A 14,987-nucleotide genomic window follows, 5' to 3' on the forward strand; every position below is an offset into this window, starting at 1 on the left:
GAATAGTGTTCAGAGGAGTCCAAGGGCCCAAGGTCTCAGTTAATCCAGGGGAATGGGACCCAGCGATCTCCTGCACAGAACGGTGCTCTAGAAAACAACAAGGTTTCCCATGCTTCAAAACTGCTCAGAGTAGGTTTTGAATGTCTGCACCACGGACCGTGTTTTCCCCACTTCCAAACGTCCACATCTGTGCTCCTGTGAGTCTGGCCCAGAGCATCCCAGTCTGGGGACCATGTGCCAATCCCCGGGAGGGGACCATGGCTCAGCCTGAGATGGGACACGCGGGCTGAGGACAGTGCTCAGCCATTCGCCCTCCGGGTGCCTCCGCCCCAGCCTAGGATGCCACCATTGGGAGCAGCCCCGGGCTCCCTGCAGGTGAGGGGACGTGAACTACCCCCACACAGGGAACTGAGCAGCCGTCAAGAGGGAAGAGGACAAAGAAGGTCTCAGAATATATTTTTAAGTGCCCAATGCCAGGTGCCGGGGAGCACGTAGGCTGAACGTCCTTCTCTGAAACCCGTGGGGCCAGAGAGCCTGGGGTCTCAGAGGTTCTCAGATCTGGGCATCCTCGCAGGGATTTTACCAGGTGAGATTTTTGAGTGGGGATGCTCAATGGGTCCTATGTTTGCCTTTTACACACACAAAAAGGAACCACGACTACACGGATTTGCTAATTTTTGCCCAGAGAAACGACAGGGGGCATAAACCAGAAGCCATTCGGAGCGGTGGCTGGTGACACAGAGGAAAGGCAGAGAGGAGGTGTTTTCTGTAAAGTAGGAAAATAAAGAACCCAACGGCGTGGCCACCGGGTGTCTCTGGGAGGACAGTGGGCGTCCCTGGGTCCCAGCGGGTGTGAGGCGTTAGTCAGCATCCCCCGCCAGAGGAGCAGGGTGCAGCTGGAGGATGGCCTGGTCCATGGAGGCACCAGAAGGGGACATCAGGGGCGGCTGGGCAGAGTGTCCCCAGGCAAGAGTGCTCAGGGTTGAGTCCCCAGGTTTAGGGGGCAGGAGGAAGCAGCTGCCCTTCGGCTGCCACGTGGACTCACCTCTTTGGCCCGAAGCTGCTCAGTCCCGATGGTGGCACTCAGTAGTGGCCGGAGGGCACCAAACAGCTGCCACCATGGCCAGTCCTTGACAGCCAGGAACGCGGCCACGTTCTTCTGGATGCAGTGGGCAGCCAGGCGGCGAATCTGCACGGGGTGGAGAGGACAGGGCGTGAGGAGGTCCCTCCCTGCACAGCTGAGAGGAGAGGAGGAGGAGAGTGGCCCTGGCAACGGAGGCCGTGGGCCCAATCCGAATCTCGTTTCCAAATCATCCCAAGGCACCGGATAGCGGAAGTGCTGTGGGCCAGCAGGATTGTCCACAATATCTCAGTTGCTGATGTTTTCACCTTTTCCTGCCCTTGCCGTGTGCGTATAGTTGAATCCACAAGTTCATAGAAACTGGAGGTGCGTGTCATGGGACTCTGCATTCTGGTAGTAGCATTATAACAACGACGCCAAGGTCACAGCTGCCACAATTTATTGAGCAGTTACTACGTGACGCCCTCCTTACTAAGTGACTTAATAAGTGTGTCCCCTTTCCCAGTTACTAAGAGTCAGAGGTGGGATTTGAACACAGGCCTTGTTTGTCCTCAAAATACAGCCGGGCTGTCTTCTCTCCATTGTGCAGGTGGTAAGGGGAAATCCAGGCTCCAGGGATCTCTGGAGATGGTGACCCAGGATGGCTCAGGACTGTGGCATCCTCAACCCTGGGTCCCAACGACCTCTGGCTGGTACCTGCCTATCCTGTCTGCTCACCCTGGACAGTGATTTGCTCCAGACAGGGGACAGGTTGAAATCGCGAATAGGCTAGGAGGGCCTGGACGAGCTCATGGACACCTAGCTCAAGGCTACCACGTAAAACATGTCCCAGGGACAATCACAGCGTCCTGCAGAACATCACTGGCAAATTGTCATCGCACTGCTTAGGTGGCCCTTGGACCAGCATCATCAGCGTCGTCCAGGGAGGCGGGTGCCCTTCCTGCCCATCCCAGACCTGGGGGGTCAGCACTGCAAGGAACACGGCAAGGTACCTTCAGCTTCTTGAACTCCTGGCGCGACAGGAAGCCCTTGCAGGCCGCCTGGAAGAGGACGATGCTCTGGGACGCCAGCTTCTCTCGCTGCCTCTCCAGCCTGGAGACCACCCCTGCCTTGAGGAAGACCTGGCAGAGAGAAAGGCTGAGTGACTCCCGGACTCCGTCACGGTGACTGGGGTGACAGGTGCTTGGAACTCAGACCCCAGCTCTCCTACTTCCTGCCCCGATATTGGCTGGTAGCATCCTTTATTAAGGGCCTGAAGTATCCGACCATTTTGTCTCCCCATGGCTCCACTTTCCCCTCTGCTAGCCCCTGGATCCCCAGCAGCCTGGGCAGGCTTGCAAGCTTGTTAGAAGTGCAGAATCTCTGCTGGGTGCGGTGGCACGCGCCTGTCATCCCAGTGACTCAGGAGGCTGAGGCAGGAGGATCCCAAGGTCAAAGCCACTCTTAGCCAAAGCAAGGTGCTAAGCAACTCAGTGAGACCCTGTCTCTAAATAAAATACAAAATAGGGCTGGGGATGTGGCTCAGTGGTCGACTTCCCCCGAGTTGAATCCCAGGTATTTCCCCCATCCCCCCCAAAATAGAAGTGCCGAATCTCTGACCCTGCTAATCTGAATCTGCACCCTAACCCCGGGGGTCACGTGCATCTTAGTTTGGGAACCACTGTGGGACAGATGTGCTTAATCTTCTCTGTGCACCAGCTCACCCAGGGCCTCACCAGGAAAGGGTCAATCAGTGGATCTGGAGTCATCCTGGGGATATGCCTTTCTATAGGTGCCACTGGCTGGAGACCTGAGAGAAGCCATGCCCTAGAAGGACTTCAACCCAGCCTTGCGGAGGGGCAGAGATGTGGGGAAGTGAGGGCCGTCCTCCTAGCCCAGGAGAGGTGGTGGCTCAGGCCTCCAGTGGAAACAGCTCGGCGCTTGCCCACGGGCCCTCATCAATAACGGACGGTGGCCTCCACAGCACCTGGAACAATGGCTTCTCGGCTCCCCCCAGAGCTGCCCTCTAGTGGGCTGCAGGAGCAGCCCAGAAACCCAGGCTCCCTGTTGGCCAGAGATGCAGGCCGAGAGGGCTGGGGGTCGGGCTGAAGGATTCTTCTGAGAAAACCTGAAACTCTGGGGACAGACCTACTCAAGACAGCACGGCAGGGGAGTCGGGGCGCCCGGTTCCTCAGCTCCCCACAGGCAAAAGAAAGATGCTGTCGACATGGGGTGTGGGTCAGCGGCAGGGGGAGGAGTCCCTCTTCAGATGAACTGTGCTGTTTATCTCTAAGAACAGTCGAGTAGGTTTCTTGGTCAGATGTGGCTTGAAACCCTAAAAGTGTCCATTTCTCGGGAGGCTCTGGAAAGCCCTGTCTTAACTGGTGACTTTATCAATTAATGCCTGACATTCATCCAGCAGAGTGGGGGAGGGGACTTCACATGCATGATCCCCTGCACCTTAGCTACTGGGATTCTGAATGTCACAGAGGGAAACCAAGGCTCAGGGCATTCACCCACGATCCTCCACTAGTGAGGGGAAATGCCAGGATTTATATCCTTCTCTTACTCCAGATCAGGCCACCGTTGTCACTGAATGTAATTGACTCCTGCATGGCTTCTGCATTTACAAAGCCCCTTAGCCCTCCCAACAGCCCCAGGAGGACGGGGTCATGTAACAGACTCAAGTTCACCCAGGAGGTGAGCGACCGAGCTAAAACTCGAACCCGGGACCTCGGGTGCATCCCTCACACCCACTCCTCGTGTCGACCTCGAGCTTCATTTCCTCGCCTGTGAGGATACAAACATCTGCACTGTGAAGTTCAACTGCAGCTCGATTCCACGGGGAACCAAGAGCCTCAATCGATTCTCCATTACCCCAAACCTATTTTCAGTAAAGGAGATCGCTCTGCCCATCTCACGAAAGACACTTCTCAACAGAGAGGTGAAAATCGGCCCACGCCACCAGCAAGAACCCCGTGTGGCAACTGTTGGTTTGCTTTGCGGAAAAGATGACTGCTGTCAGCCAGGGCCACCGGGACGATGAGTCTCATTGAAATAAAGACCTGAGTGACTCACTGCCCATCAGACTGTCTTAATAATGACCATATGCATTTCACAAGCGGGTGAGTCCCACAAGCCGCTATAAAAAAAAAAAAATCGATGATGTAAATGATGACAACATCAGCTTGTGTCTCTCCATAGGTGACAGGGGCCACTATTGATTAAGTATGATGCTTTCATTACAAAGATAATTGGAAACGACTCCACACAGAATGGGAATAAGTCATCGTCGCGGCAGATTCTTATCATATTATTTCTTTGGGGTTTGCTGCCTTTTAGAGGTCAACCGAGAATGGAATCACGCCTCTCTCAGAAGACGCCATGGCCCAGGCACAACCCTGGAGAAGGCTGAGAGGTCACAAAGAAGACTCTGAATTATCCACATTTCATGAGTCCAGCTGCTGCTGAGGCCCGAGCAGAGCCCAACATCCTGACACCCCAGTCTGTAAGGAACCCGTGGGGGTGGCAGCTGCAATGACGGTTTTTTTCTCTGAAAATGCTGAAAGTCGAGGTTTTCAGAAAAATCTTGATATGGCGATTGCCCCCGTTTCTGGTTCACAGAGGAATGAGCTCCTCTCTGCTTAGTCCTTGTAGAGATGAGAGGAGTTAAATTCTTTAAGCGTTAGAACGTTGCCCGGTGTAATCCACGCCTCGCCCCAATGATAGCCTCATTCTGTAATTAATGACACTGACTTGTTGAGTGACCACCTACTGGTTCCCACACTTGGGATGCAGAAAGTTGTGGTCCCATTTTACAGGTGAGGTCCTTGGGGGCTCAGGGAGGTTTAGTCACTCACTCAAGATTCACAGTTAGGAAGTGGTGGAGCCTGGGTATGGGCCGGGTCTGACCCAAAAAGGTTCTCTTTTCCACTGGGCTTCAGGGACTTCCCAGCTACAAAGGACCAGCCCACAAAGTATAAAATATTGCACCTGCTCTAAGGGCTCAGTCTATTGTCCAGATACATTGACCTTGAATTGCTCTTGACAGTTTCTTAGTGAATACCAATAGGATTGTTCAATAGTAATAACATTTTATTATGGGGATATTTAGGTTTATAGACTTCTGGCTTCTGCCACTGCAAAAAAAAAAAAAGTGTGTAATGACTTTTATTTCCCTCCACGCTCTGTGGGAGCTTCTGGGATCATGGGAACTGATTTCTATATTCATGAAATAGCTGACTAATTATCCAGTCCAGTGGTTCTCAGGCTGGAGCCTGCCTTAGGATCTCCTAGGGGGCTTGGTACTGCAGACTGCAGGGGCCCACTGCAGTCTCCAAATCACTAGGTCTGGGGTGGAGGCTGAGGGGTTGCATTTTGACCACCTTCTCAGGTGGTGCTGACGTTGCCGGTCCTCGGACCACACTTGGAGAACCGCTGGTCTGCAAGGATGAAGGTCATGGGACTGAATCACTATCCCTTGACTCAGGAGCATAGCAAAGGTGTGGAATCTCTTCATCAATAAACAACAGGACCCTGGCCATTTGCACGGGCATTTGAAAAGGGCCTGGAATTTGGACTGAGCAGGGTCTGCTCCCTATTAGTCCTTGGAAACCTGCTGATTTCCAAAAGGTAGAGGCTACTTGTGTGTAAAACAGGCATGAGCTGTTGTCACCCGAGAGACTGGCAGGGACCAAGACCAGAGCGTGAAGTTTCCGGGTAGACCACCCGGCTCAGGGACCGGAAAGATTATTCTATTGGAAATATTTGCAAAGACCCAGATGCTGCAACTCTCAGCAGGAGACCTCAGCCTGGGACCATAGTGGACCAACAGCTTGGACCATGCCCCTCAGCAGGCCCCAGGGCAGTAGGGAGATCCCTGTGTGTTTAGGACAAACTGAGGAGCAGCCAGCAGTGTGAGTGACAGGGAGCTCTCCAAGGAAAGCGTCACTTTCAGGGATGGTGGTGGGGCAGGCTACAAGGTCAGAGATGGCCCAGGGTGGGCTTCTGCCATGGAGGGCCCCTCCCCAGCAGCTCCCCTAGCACCCAGGGCTGGGATCTACAAAAACAGCTCAGAGGAGGCTGTTAATCCGTCGGTAGGTAACTAGCCGGGGAGATGGATGCAGTCAATTTCCCTTACATCTGGGCCCCCTCCAGCCTGTATTTCTAAAAGTGATCCCTTCCCCTGCCGCCACCTGGTCCCTGAGTTTGAAATCTGTGTGTCTCGCTTCCCAAACGATAGCCCATGGAACGGTGGTTCCAGAAGCCAGGAAATAGAATGTTCCAGAAGAGCAGAAGGCTGAGGCAGTTTCCACGTCAGAGTCTGGAAACCCATAAAGAGGATGTTTCCCGCCTTGAAAATGTGCGGTACGCCACGGGCTGGGGAGGTACGACGTGCTTCTCAAACACTGGCGCACCCTGGGTAAGCTTTTGGTTTGCATCTGTTTGGGAAAAGCTCCCTCAACTTGAAACCCACAGGCTCCTCCTCGAGCCCCTGCTCACTGCCTCACTGAGTAGGACAGCAGTCGGGCCACAGATGGTGGCAAAGCACAAGTCAGAAGGCTCCGAGTGACAAGAGCGCTTCTTTGCAGATTTTATAGCAGTTTTTTTTTTTTTCCCTGAGACTCAGAAGGTCATGTGAGGACCAGAATGCCAACTCTTCCAGACCGCTGAGGTCCCCGGACGTGTGACCTCTAACAAATGACATTTCCCAACGCTGTTTCTGCCCTCATTGTGACGTTGTTTCTTCATGGCCCTGGGAGAGGGGCAGGGCAGAAAATGACTTGCCCATTTTTAGTTTGGAAGAAAAGGGAGACCCAGAGAGATCATGCGGTCAGGGGTCACGGAGGTCAGACGGCGGAGGGGTCTCATCCGATGGGATGGGCGGGAGGCCATCAGAAAGACGCTTCACTTACTTGGCTGTGTCCCAGGGCCACTGCCGTCTTCTCCAGATCCAAGGTCAGCAGGAGCTGCTCCACAGCCTGGGGACAAGAGGAGAGAAGTCAGGGGAAGAGGGGGGAGGCAGAGGACCCTGCTGGGAGGTGAGGCTCCGGTGGCAGACACACCCCAGGGGAGGGGAGCCCACGGTCTATGGGGTTTGGTCATCAGAGCCCCCGGCCACATAGGCAAGAGCAGAAAAGCAACATGTACTGAGCACCTACTGTATACCAGCCACTCCGCTGAAACCTTCAATGACACCCAATTTGCTTCATCCTCATGACAACCTTGGGTGGGTTGCCCTACGACCATGCCAAGTTTACAGAAGAGAAAAACAAGGGCACCAGATGAAATGAAGGGTATGGACAACAGTACAGCAGCTCTCAAGAAATTCAACCTAGGATTTCCCTGTGGTCCAGCAATCCCACTTCCAGACATATACCCAAGAGAATGAAAAACAGGGTCCCAAAGAAGTCCCTGTACTCCAATGTTCATAGCAGCATTATTCACAAGAGCCAGAAGGTGAAAAACACCCAGGTGTCCGTGAGGGACAAATGGATAAACAAGCTGTGGTATATCCATGTAATGGAATATTATTCAGTCATGAAAAAAGAAAGAAATTCTGACACATGCTACCCCAGGGATGAGCTTTGAGGGCAGTATGCACAGTGAAAGAAGCCAGTCACAAAGGGACAAATACTGTATAGTTCCACTTATACAAGGCCCCCTACTTTAGGCATATTCATAGAGACAGGAAGTAGACTGGTGATTGCCAGGGGCTGGGGAAGGGAGAATGAATTAGCATTGAAAGGGTCAGAGTTTTGGTTTTTGCAGGAGGGAACTATGGACCCAGATGGTAGTGCTTTTGCATCATGTTATAAAACTACTTCATGTCAGCAGACACATGACAGATGTCACACTATGTTATAAATGCCACCCTATGGTGTTTTATTGTGTGCACACTTAAGACCCTAGATGAACCATTTTCTTAAGATGAACCATTTCTCTAGGGCCACAAGGTGACCCAGGGCAGAGCCAGGTTCCAGCAAGGTCTGTCTGGCTCATCGCAACATCTCTGCTCGGAATGGCTCCCCAGGCTTCAGATGGCTCCAGAGGAAGGAAACCCACCCCCCGTGTCACCCAGCCCCCCCAACAGCCTCCCCAGCTCTCCGTGCGTCCTGCACTGAGCACGTCAGCTACTGGCTCACTCACCGTGACCTTGCCGGCCCGACCTAGATCATGGCAAGGAGAATCTGTGCCTAATTCACCTCGCATTCTCTCCTCTGCACTCTAGTGCTGTTCTGTGTAAACAGTAGGCGCTCAATTCATAGGATGAACAAGTAAGAGAAATCAGGACGAACGGGAGAGAGGCAGCGCCATGCGGAAGAATTCACTCAAAGACGTTTCTGGAGGCAGCACAGAACCGGCCACCAGCGATTTCATGGAACTGCCCTCCTTTCAGACGGTCCTGCAGGTTTGAAGCCAGCCCACGGGAGATCTGCTCCCTTGCACAGATGCAGGTCGTGCCCGCCTCCTTGGTGGCTGGATTCCCCCCACTGCACCCTCGCGCCACCCTGCAATGGTCTGCCGTTCACAGAAAATCACAGTCTATTTTCAGAATAAACGGTCCAAAAAAAAAAAAAAGTGATTGTAACACTCAGGAGGGGAAAGGGTGGGCAAGGCTGGGGCTGTGGAGTAGATGAGCTTCGACTCCGTGGGTGAGCGGCGGCTCGAAAGCTCCCTAAGGTAGACAGACCCCAAGTTGCTTATTGAGATTCCCAGATCACAATGAGGGCGCAGCCTCGTCTCCACCCTGAAAGAACACTGCATAATGCTCCTCCAAAACTCAGTGGTTTCACTTATCACATTTGAGCCAAAAAAAAAAGGATTTCCAGGGAGCCACAGAGAGCAGAAATGCATGACGGCCTTTCTCTCTGCACAAGGAAAAAGTACGATGAAATAGACTGAGAATAAAATGGGTGGATAAGCGAGGGAGATCCGTGAGGGTGAGGTGTCCCTAGCCTGTCTTGGCAGGGAAGTCCAGAGTCAATGTGAGAGGAAGAGATCAGCAGGTGGACCTACCCCGACTCAGGGCTTGGTTTGATGGTTCATAAACTGACCTCAGACACACAGTTTCCTGGGGGGCTCAAACTTCTTTCAGGAAAGTGGGGAAAATAATGGCCACTGTCTGAGAAGATTCTGAGGCTGTGCTGTGGGAAGAGTCACATCGTGTCTGACGTATAGTAAGCTCTCAATGAAAGCTAGGAGTCACTCCAACCCAGAGCCTCATGCTTGGGCCAAATCCTGGTAGGGTTTCTGCAGAACATGGAAGTCTTTCATCTGTTGGATCAATCTAAACACCGCCAAAGAACACGTTCAGCCACCACGATGACCAGGACATCTTGTCCACCTCCTTGTTTTCTTAGATTCCTTTAGATGTGTTGGGCACCCCTATAATCCCAGTGGCAATGGAGGCTGAGGCAGGAGGATCACAAGTTCAAAGCAGCCTCACAATTTAGTGAGGCCTCATGCAGCTCAGTGAGATCCTGTCTCTAAATAAAATATAATAAAATATTAAAAAGGGCTGGGGCAGGGCTGCGGTTGTGGCTCAGCATGCGTGAGGCACTGGGTTCCATCCTTAGCACCACATTTTTAAAAAAATAAGCAAAGTAAAGGTACTGTGTCCATCTACAACTAAAAATATTTTTAAAGGGGTGGGGTAGGGATGTGGCTCAATGGTTAAGTACCCCTGGGTTCAATCCTGGTGCCAAAAGATATCAACAAAAATAAAAAAACTCCTTTGGATGTCTGTGTAGCTGAGAACAAGAATATGCAGCCCTTTTGACTGTGTTTTAAAGATAAGAAGGCACAGGCATAATGAAGGTGGGGAGCAGGTGAATGCAGCCGATCATGGTGCAGTTACCCGATTCCTCACCTGCACGGTGATCACGCACCTCTACCTGGGCCACAGGCACTGGGAGGATCAACTGAGAACATATAAGAAGGACTCTGTAAATGACTTTGCAGTTAACTGCTCTTGATAGCCTCGTTAATACGACAATTAGATAAACCCAATGAAGTTGCTCTGTTTAGGCCAAATATCCATTGTTTATTCAGCCCGACACAAGGGCCCCGGTGACAGAGAGAGGTGGCTTTCTGCCTGCCTCTTGATGGAACCAGCACTTTCTTCCTATTTCTGTTTTGTTTTTTTAACTATTTTATTTTATTTTATTGGTCCTGGGGATTGAACTCAGGGCCCTTGACCCCTGAGCCCATTCCCCAGCCCTGTTTTGTATTTTATTTAGAGACAGGGTCTCACTGAGCTGCTTACAGCTCACTAAGATGTTGAGGCTGGCTTTGAACTCGTGATCCTCCTGCCTCAGCCTCCCCAGCCCCTGGGATGACAGGCGTGCGACACTGTGCTCGGCCAGAAACAGCACTTTCATGGATCAGAATTGCCCACAGAACTGAGGAGTCTCCTCTTGGTGTGTGGTGCTACTTTCATGAGAAAAACACTGGCTGTTTTGCTCCAAGAAAGCACAGTTTTCAGTCTGTTTTTAAGTCTGAGGGCGGCTTCAAAAGCTTGCATTTAATAATTCAGTCTGTCTCCAGACCTCTGCAACAGACAGCCTTTCATCCCCATTTCACAGGGAGAGAAACTGATGCCTAGTGCCATGGAATGAATTGGCAAAGGTCAAGACACAGGAAGTGATGGCAAGGGACCCAAACCAAGGACCCCCCACACACACACTGCTGTCCTTGTCTGGTCCCACCATTCACCAGCTGGGTGACCCTGCCAGTCACTCCCCTGCTCTGGTCCTAAGTGCCCTTCCTGGAACACGGGGTAATGCCTCTGTCCTACGAGAGCCCAGTGGGGACTTAATGAGGTCTTGAGAGCAGTGGGTGGGAGGGAGACTTCCAGCAACTTGTCTGCCCTCCTCCCCCAAATGACAGAGTGGATCAAATCCCCCCAAAGGTCAAGTTCAATACTCTGGAAATGGAGCAAAGAGATCTCAGAATGAGAAGCATTTATTCAAGAAATGCCTCTGGACTCCAGGCGGGCACAGGGTGCGTGGGTGGTCATCGTGGTGGGCGCCAGCCCACTCCTACTGCCCCTCCGCCCCCCAGCTCTGTCTCTGAAGTGGCCCCGACACAGGACACCAACTGGAAAGCAGCAGCCTTCGTGCCAGAAGGGGCCCTGGAGGGTTCAGAGCCCAGAAAACCCCACTCGGGGCCAAGTTAGAAACTGTCATTATCCCAGCAGAAAATAAGTGGGTCGGCCCGAGTCATGACTCAGCCTGGGGTGGCCGCAGAGCACGGGCCAGCCAGGAGTCAGCCGGGAGACCCAGGGAAGGGGCGGCCGCAGCGGGCTGGACACACCCGTGCATTTGTGGCTCAAGGATAAAGAAGAACAAGAGAAACCAGGGGAAGGGCACCAGCTACCTGGGTCTCCCCTCTTTGGGCAGGAGGACAGGAGCACGGGCAGAGCCAAGGGCGCAGCAGGACGTGGAAAGCTAGAACACAGTTGTCAACTGCCAGGACATTCCCCAGCCCACACAGAGAGCCATCGAAGAATGACAGACTGCACAGACGCAACATGTCTCATAGGGAAAACTATTGGCTATTGAGATATGCTGACACGGGGAGACTGCCGGGAAGCCCCGCTTTAAATTAACAAATACACACACACACACACACACACACAAACTGGCAAGAGATGTCAGTGGTCCCACACCAAGGGAAGGCAGACTCCTTAAGTCTATACAAGAAAAATTACTCAATATTTAAGAATACGTGAATCTACAATTACTATAGTGTGTCATCTAAGAGGTCCATTTTCGCCTGACACAGTGGCACATGACTGTCATCCCAGCAGCTCGAGAGGCTAAGGCAGGAGGATCCTGAGTGCAAAGCCAGCCTCAGCAAAAGCAAGGCGCTAAGCAACTCAGTGAGACCCTGTCTCTCAATAAAACACAAAATAGGGCTGGGGATAGGCTCAGTGGTCCAGTGCTCCTGGGTTCAATCCCCAGTACCTCCAACCCATTCCCCCCCCCCCCCAAAATGATGTCTATTCTCAACAAAAATTTAAAAACATGCAAAAATTTAAAAAACACCTAGAAATGAGGATGATCTCTACTTGGGGGACAGGGAGGCAGCCAGTAGAAACTATCTGAGTGGACTCAGAATTTGGACTCAACAGAAAAGGCTTCCAACCTGCTATTAAAAATATGTTCAAAGAACTAAAATGTTTTAATGAATTTAAGGACAGCACAGACTGGGGGACTAGCTCAGAGTGCCTGCTGGGCACATGCAACATCCTGGGTTCAGTCCCAAGCTCCCCCTGCAAAACAAAAATAATAATCACCACTCACCAGATATAAAATATCCATAAAGAGATAGAAGTTGCTAAAAACAACAACAACAACAAAAACAAGTGGAAACTCTTCATTTAGAAAGTACAATAACTGAAATCGTAAATTCACCAGAGGGGCTCATCTCATCTGAGAGAGCAGATGAGATGGTGAATTTGGAGACAGAGCAATGGAAATCAGCCAATCTGAAGAACAGAAAGACGCAGGAACAAAGAGACGGAGCAGAGCTTCAGAGCCAGGCAGGCAGCACCGAGCACACCACCCACAGGGAGCCCCGGAAGGAGGGAGCGAGGAACAGAGGAGACAGGGAGACTTCATACCACTGGACCTGATCTCGCTCCCCAGCACAGTCTACACCTTCCAGAATGGGCTGTGAATTCTGAATAGGATCAACACAAAGAGAGCTACCCCGAGGGACGTCAGAGTGCGGAAAGCCACACCTAAAGGAATGATCTGTAACTCGTGGAGCAGAAGGAAATGTCCCCAGGTGAAGGCTGGCTCAGAACGCAGTGGGACTGCACATCGAAACACCAGAAAGAAAACACAAGTCTGCGCATCAAGAATTCCACACCCGGCGAAAACCAGCCTTCACAAATGAAGGTAAAATAAAGACCTTTAGCAGCAAACAAAGGCGCCAGAGAACCTCTTGGCATCAGACTTGAACGGCTTCCTCACTTGTAGTAAAAGAAGGAAGAAATGGTAGAGATCACTCAAATCCTCAAAGAAATCAAGAGCAGCAGAAAATGGAGAAATACAGGAAATATGAAATATTACACGAAGATATTCTCCTCTTCTCCCCCATTAAATAATTTAGAAGATCTAAGGTGAAATAAAAGACAATCACACTGCCGTAAGGTTGGGTTTGTGAGCTGTGATATATATCACAAGAATACCACCAACGCGGCAGGAGAAAGGCTACTACCTTAGAAGAGAGATTTCAGACCTCCCCAGAATTAAGTTAGTGTTAATCTGAATTTATCACACTTACGTATTGCATACTGTTGTCCCTAGAAAAACCACAAGAAGATAAGGAAAGGGTCCACTGGAACAATACCTTGTTCATTCAAAATGAGGAAGGGAGCCAGATGTGGTAGCCCACGCCTGTCATTGCAGTGGCTCAGGAGGCTGAGGCAGGAGGATCACGAGTTCAAAGCCAGCCTTGGAAATTTAGTGAGGCCCTAAGAAACTCAGGCATGTGACGTGAAATCTGATAGAATTAAAGGATAGATAGGGGATTCAAACTTTGGCCAAGCCTACACCTGTAATCCCGGTGACTCAGGAGGCTGAGGCAGGAGGATCATGAGTTCGAAGCCAGTCTCAGTAATTTAGCGAGGCCCTAAAAATCTCAGCAAGACCCTGTCTCTAAATGAATTATTTTAAAAAGGAGGCTGGGGATGTGGCTCAATGGTTAAGAGTCCCTGGATTCAATATCTGGTACAAAAGCAACTAATTAATTAATTAATAACTGGAGGCTTGAATACTTGACACTCAGGAACTGGTAGGAAAATTAGCGGGATCGCATCCTAGAATTTTGCAGAGCTTTCTCTCTGCTCTTCAGGAAGTACGCGCTCACCAAGTACATGCGCTGACATGTCTGTCAGACGGTGAGAGATGACAGGAAAAATGAGAAATGTGGCCCAGACCCTGCCTCCCTATCCACCTCCCAACCCAGCCTCCTGACACGGCCTCCCGAACCGGCCTCCTCTATGAGCTCGGGATTTGGTGGATCCAAGTCCACAGAATGGGCTGCTCCATTCATTGCCTGCCTCCATGAAATCCATGCCTCAGCCCAATGGTGGCCTTCCACTGAGCACCTACTATGTGCTGGCCACTTTGCTGTGGCAATTCCATTGGTCTATGTTCAGGCATAATAAATACCAAGTGTCAATGGTATGCATTCGTGGAAAGAGATACAGAAAAGGACACAATTTGAACCCAAGTGCGTCTAACCTAAACCATATTGTAACTAATGAACCTCCCACATCGCAGAATCATTCCCTAAGGGTGGGGAATATTTCATATGTTTGGACTATAAATAGAAGAAGCAGAACACACACACACACACACACACACAGTTAAGTTAGTTCCCATTGACTACAAACATCTAAAATCTTCAGCACTGAAGACTCAAACCAGAGGGCACCGCAAGCAAGGCAGAAATGGCTGCCCAATGGCCCCTCCCAAGTCTGTGCCAGGCGCTGAGTCGCCATTCAGCACCTCAGGGCGGACAGCTCCCTCCCCAGCCTGGGACTCATGGAGGACTCTCCCTGGCACAGGGGCTCTTGAGATGAACTCAGAGGACACTAGGAGCAGCAACCAGGGTTTGAGAAAGGGAATGTGGGCACCTTTGAGAAGATGAATTGAAAGTCCTCACCTATATTTCTCATATCAAGTGCCCAGAGAGAGAGAGAATTTGTTGGCTAAAAATCAATCAACGCTACAGATACCCTGCAGGGAAGGGGGGCCCCAGGGTTTGCTTGCATTGATCAGAGATTTCAATTCCTGCTTTGGCAGCAGAGATAGAAGAGACAGAATCTGGGGCGTGGCCCAGGGGAGCTGAAAGAGGTCCTTAACTGGCACGTGCGACACAGCACCATGGGAGTGGGGGGTCAGTGTTG

At 51.3% G+C, this 14,987-nt stretch overlaps 1 protein-coding gene across 10 annotated transcripts in view; it reads right to left on the bottom strand.

Moving 5' to 3' along the window:
* Positions 1-14,987, bottom strand: part of LOC124081144 (beta-adrenergic receptor kinase 2) — a 346,261-nt gene that overhangs the window by 121,335 nt on the left and 209,939 nt on the right. For all 10 annotated transcript variants that reach the window (XM_046427320.1, XM_046427319.1, XM_046427318.1 and 7 more), the window contains 3 exons: positions 6,976-7,041; positions 2,074-2,202; positions 1,046-1,189 (listed from right to left, as the gene is read on the bottom strand). In XM_046427320.1, the coding sequence (XP_046283276.1) occupies positions 1,046-1,189; positions 2,074-2,202; positions 6,976-7,041 (339 nt within the window). The remainder of the gene's footprint in view (positions 1-1,045; positions 1,190-2,073; positions 2,203-6,975; positions 7,042-14,987) is intronic.

This window comes from Marmota monax, unplaced genomic scaffold, assembly GCF_021218885.2.
Source record: "Marmota monax isolate L192 unplaced genomic scaffold, Marmota_monax_Labrador192_F-V1.1 WCK01_AAM20220418_F8-fsc00177, whole genome shotgun sequence".
Lineage (NCBI taxonomy): Eukaryota > Metazoa > Chordata > Mammalia > Rodentia > Sciuridae > Marmota > Marmota monax.